Below are 5,038 nucleotides of genomic sequence, written 5' to 3'. Positions count from 1 at the left end.
GCGAATAATATTATTCTTCTTTCAATTCATGCTACTTCAATAATAAACTTCGTTTCTATGATGGATTTTCTTAGTGGTAATAAAAACATAGTTTTAGCACATTAATATTAAATTATTTACGTATATATTAATAAACAATAATATTTAAAACATAATAAAATTAGTTTAAATAATCCAAAATTAACGTAATTAATATTTATAATGATCATTAGAATAATTATATATTTTTAAATATAATAAATATATAATTATAAAATTATGTATTGAAAATTATAAATATTATATTATATAAAATAACTTTAAATATTATTTGACTAATATTATTATTATTAAATATCTTTTATTTAAACACCAATTTTGGGTGCTTTCAATTTAATATCTCACAAGACCGAAAATTCTTATTTATTTCTTTCCTTCTTTCTATATATACGTGGATCCTTCTAATATCTCTATATTATAATATTTTAAAAATATTGTTAAAATTAAAATAATTTTTTATATTTTAATAATATTTAAAAAAATTATTCAAACATAAAAAATATGACTTTAATTTTATAATACTTAATAACTACTGTAACCATTATAAATATAGACATACTAAAATTTACACATAAATATATACAACATAATTTTTTTTATAAAATTACTTGTAAAATAATTTTTAATTATCTTATTTATTTATATTCTTTTACATTATTTGTTTAAGGTTAATAAAGAACGAGACTCACAAATGGTAATATTATAACAAATGAATACTTAATCATAAAATAAAATTAAAATAGATATTTACTTAAATTTTTTATTAATGTGTATTTTAAGGATAGTATGAAAAATATTTTATTAAAATGATTAAAATTAATTTTTAGTATATTAAATACATAAAAATTAAAATATTTTTATTATTATATTATTAAAACAAGTTTTAAGGATAATTAAATCTTGAGTAAAGTATTGTTTTTGTCCCCAACGTTTGGGTAAATTTTAAAGTTGTTCGTAACGTTTCAATCGTCCTATTTAAGTCCTCAAAATTGGCTTAATGTTATCTTGTCGTTAGGGATCTGTTAACAGAATTGATGACGAGACAAAATTGAGACGATTTTGAAACGTTAGAGACTTAAATAGGACAAAAACGTTAAGGACAAAAACATTACATAAAAATAAATTTTTATTTTATTTTATTTTTTAATAATATTAATTTGTTACTGTACATAATATTCAATTATTTTTTTAATTATATCTAAATAAATTACACTTAATCACATTACTTTTATTTTAAATAAATTTATTTTTTTATAATTTTAAAAAATCCTGAGACAAAAGGTATAATTTATATTTTATTGTATATATATTATTTTTTTCTTTTCTGCAAGTTTATATACTAGTCATTCTACTAACATTTTATGATAACTAAAAATCTTTAAGAGTAAAATTATAAAAAAATAATTTATTTAAAATGAAAGTAATATGATTAAGTGTAATTTATTTAGATGTGATTAAAAAATAATTGAATACTATTTATAGTAAAAATTGATATTATCGAAAAATAAAATTAAAATTTATTTCTATGTATTATTTTTGTCCCCAATATTTTCGTCCTATTTAAATTTTTAACGTTTTAAAATCGTCTCAATTTTGTTCCGCCGTCAATTCTGTTTACGGAATATTAAATTAATTTTAAAACGTTAAAAACTTAAATAAGACCATTAAAACTTTAAAAAAATTTACTCTAAATGTTGGGAATAAAAATCATCCTTTACTCATTAAATCTTTATTTAAAAACGAAAAAAGTAGTAAAAGTAGAGAGAGATAAAGGAAAAAGAAAAGAGGAAAGTTGACTATCAACTTTAGTTATGTGGAGAGATAGAGCTACAGCTAGCTAGGGTTTCTTTTTGTTGGTAATGTGTCTTGATTAACACACAGCCTGGACCTCCAACTCCAACTCACACACTATCTCTTAATGTGACAGACAAAATTAATTAAAATAAAAATTGCAGCTTGCCCTTCTCTACTCTTGTCTTCGGTTACTCTATCTCTCTCTCTCACTCTCGCAATGTCCATCAGAATCAAAATATACCCACACCCATAACCCACCAACCCACCTCAGCAACCTCTGCGTTCTGTGTGTGTTGTGAGCAAAAGCAGAGCAATGGTGGCACTGGCCAATGCCATTGTGGCCACGGTGCTGGTGCTGGTGCTTGTGGTGGTGTTTCCACTCGGAAAGGCAGATCTGGCATCGGAGCGGGCGGCATTGCTGGCTCTACGGTCCTCCGTCGGCGGCAGAACCCTCTTCTGGAACGCGACCAACCAGAGCCCCTGCAACTGGGCTGGCGTGCAATGCGAGCAGGGTCAGGTGGTGGAGCTCCACCTGCCCGCCGTGGCACTCTCCGGGCGCATTCCGGCGGGAATATTCGGGAACCTGACACACCTTCGCACCCTGAGCCTGCGGTTCAACGCGCTGACGGGACCCCTCCCCGCAGATCTGGCATCGTGCATCAACCTCCGGAACCTGTACCTGCAGCGCAATCTGCTTTCCGGCGAAATCCCAGAGTTGCTGTTCCGGCTGCCGGACCTGGTCCGCCTGAACCTTGGCTTCAACAATTTCTCGGGTGGGGTCCCCGCAGAGTTCAACAAGTTGAGCAGACTTAGAACTCTTTACCTCCAAAACAATCAGCTCTCCGGTCCCATCCCGCAGCTCAGCCTGCCGGACCTCGAGCAGTTCAACGTCTCCAACAACTTCCTCAATGGCTCTGTCCCCGACAAGCTCCAGAAATTCCCCCAAGATTCCTTTCTTGGCAATTCCCTCTGCGGCCGCCCGCTCAAGCTCTGCCCCGGCGACGATGCATCTGCATCTTCTCCTTCCGGCGACATTCCCAATAACAAGACCAAGAAGAAGAACAAGTTATCTGGCGGTGCCATTGCTGGAATTGTCATCGGATCCGTCGTGTGTCTTCTGCTGCTCGTATTCGCACTGATTCTTTTGTGTAGGAAGAAGAGTTCCAAGAAGACCAGTGCCGTTGAAGTTGCAACCGTCAAGCATCCGGAGCCCGAACTTCCAGGCGACAAACCAGTGGACGAGTTGGAGAACGGGCCGGGGCCCCACAGTAATGGCGCTCACGAAAATGGGTCTACGGTGGCTGCAGCAGCTGCAGCGGCTATGGCGGCAGGGAATGGAAACAAGGCCGAGGCCAACGGCGGCGGTGGTAGTGGAGCCAAGAAGTTGGTGTTTTTTGGTAATTCTGCAACAGCGGGGGCGGCGAGGCCATTTGATCTGGAGGATTTGCTTCGGGCTTCGGCGGAGGTATTGGGGAAAGGTACGTTTGGTACGGCGTACAAGGCGGTTTTGGAGGCAGGGCCGGTGGTGGCTGTGAAGAGGTTGAAGGATGTGACGATTTCCGAGAAGGAGTTCAAGGAGAAGATCGAGTCTGTGGGAGCAATGGATCATGAGAACTTGGTTCCTCTGAGGGCTTATTATTTCAGCAGAGATGAGAAGCTTCTTGTCTATGATTACATGCCCATCGGAAGCTTATCTGCTCTTTTGCATGGTCAGCACTCATTTCATTTCATTTGTCTTCTTTTATTTGTTTTTGTTTACTTCTAAGTTCTATCTGCTTTGTGTTCAAGAGTCATCATCATTGCTATAATGCCATGTCAGTACTTGAGTAGTGTAGTGGCTCTCCTTACATGTTTCGTAACAAGAAGATGCACTTCACTTGCTTTGGATTTGGATTTGTTACTTAGTAATTAGGATTAGATTTGGTATCATCAATGCGATGATGTATGTGATTATTGTTACAGGAAACAAAGGAGCGGGGAGGACACCGTTAAACTGGGAAATCAGGTCAGGCATTGCACTTGGAGCTGCACGCGGGATTGAATACCTTCACTCACAGGGAACCAATGTTTCTCATGGAAACATTAAGTCCTCTAATATCCTCTTAACCAAGTCCTACGATGGTAGAGTATCTGACTTCGGCCTCGCCCACCTTGTTGGCCCCTCCTCCACCCCTAACCGAGTGGCCGGCTATCGCGCCCCTGAGGTCACTGATCCTCGCAAAGTATCCCAGAAGGCAGATGTGTACAGCTTTGGCGTGCTGCTCTTGGAGCTACTGACCGGGAAAGCACCCACCCATGCTATCCTAAACGAGGAAGGAGTGGACCTCCCTAGATGGGTCCAATCCGTTGTCCGAGAAGAGTGGACTTCGGAGGTGTTTGATCTTGAGCTGCTGAGGTACCAGAATGTTGAAGAGGAGATGGTTCAGCTGTTGCAGCTCGCAGTTGATTGCGCAGCACCCTACCCGGATAAGCGCCCTTCCATGTCTCAAGTGGTACAGAGCATTGAAGAATTGCGTCGCTCCAGCTTGAAAGAGGATCAGGACCAAATCCAAACCCAACATGATCTTGTAGAGTTATAGATGATGTATCTATCTTTCTTCTCCGTGAGTTTCCTCTGGATTTGCCTACATTTACATTGTTTGGTCCCACTAAATCATGTGCTTATGTTGTATTCAGTAGCTTTGGTTCCAACCCAAAATTTCTTTTGAGTTTCCTCTTTTTTCATTATTTTAATCCTCAAATTAAATCTCTACTGTGTCATCCCCCCTCCCAAATTTTTTCCCTACCCAGTTGATTTCCTGTGGGGGAGTTGATGTATCTGTTCCATTAATTTTTTTGCTTGTGGATTCTGGTTGATGTAATTATCACTTGTGCTTTAACATGGGTTTTTACTTTTGTCCAAAGCTTGAAATCGAAATGTTATAGTCACTGTCGTTGGTTGGTTGTAATTGAAATGTCTCGTCGGTAGCGTGTGTCTCCTCCAACTTCGGTAAAGATGAACCATAACCAACTTTGGTTAATTCATTCGACAGGTATGAGTACTGCGTAGTACGTACAGTATTTAGTATTTACTACTATCTTACTTCTACTACATCAGATTGTCCGTAGCATTGCTTAAATAAGTCAACAATGAATTTAGTTTGATGCATTAACCAATATTAAACTAATTCAATAAGATTCATTAACATTCACAACTTCAAAGGTC

The 5,038-nt window shown here is 37.2% G+C and overlaps 1 protein-coding gene across 1 annotated transcript; it reads left to right on the top strand.

Moving 5' to 3' along the window:
- Nucleotides 1-1,771: 1,771 nt before the first annotated feature.
- On the top strand, nt 1,772-4,736 carry LOC112792109 (probable inactive receptor kinase At1g48480). Its single transcript, XM_025835200.2, has 2 exons — nt 1,772-3,542; nt 3,796-4,736. Exons 1-2 carry the CDS (start codon nt 2,147-2,149, stop codon nt 4,410-4,412), a joined length of 2,013 nt encoding a protein of 670 aa, XP_025690985.1. The 5' UTR covers nt 1,772-2,146; the 3' UTR covers nt 4,413-4,736.
- The last annotated feature ends 302 nt before the right edge of the window (nt 4,737-5,038 follow it).

Source organism: Arachis hypogaea, chromosome 13 (assembly GCF_003086295.3).
Source record: "Arachis hypogaea cultivar Tifrunner chromosome 13, arahy.Tifrunner.gnm2.J5K5, whole genome shotgun sequence".
NCBI classification, from domain to species: domain Eukaryota; kingdom Viridiplantae; phylum Streptophyta; class Magnoliopsida; order Fabales; family Fabaceae; genus Arachis; species Arachis hypogaea.
Note: the sequence above shows the minus strand (reverse complement) of the source record. Positions and strands in the feature narration are given on the sequence as shown.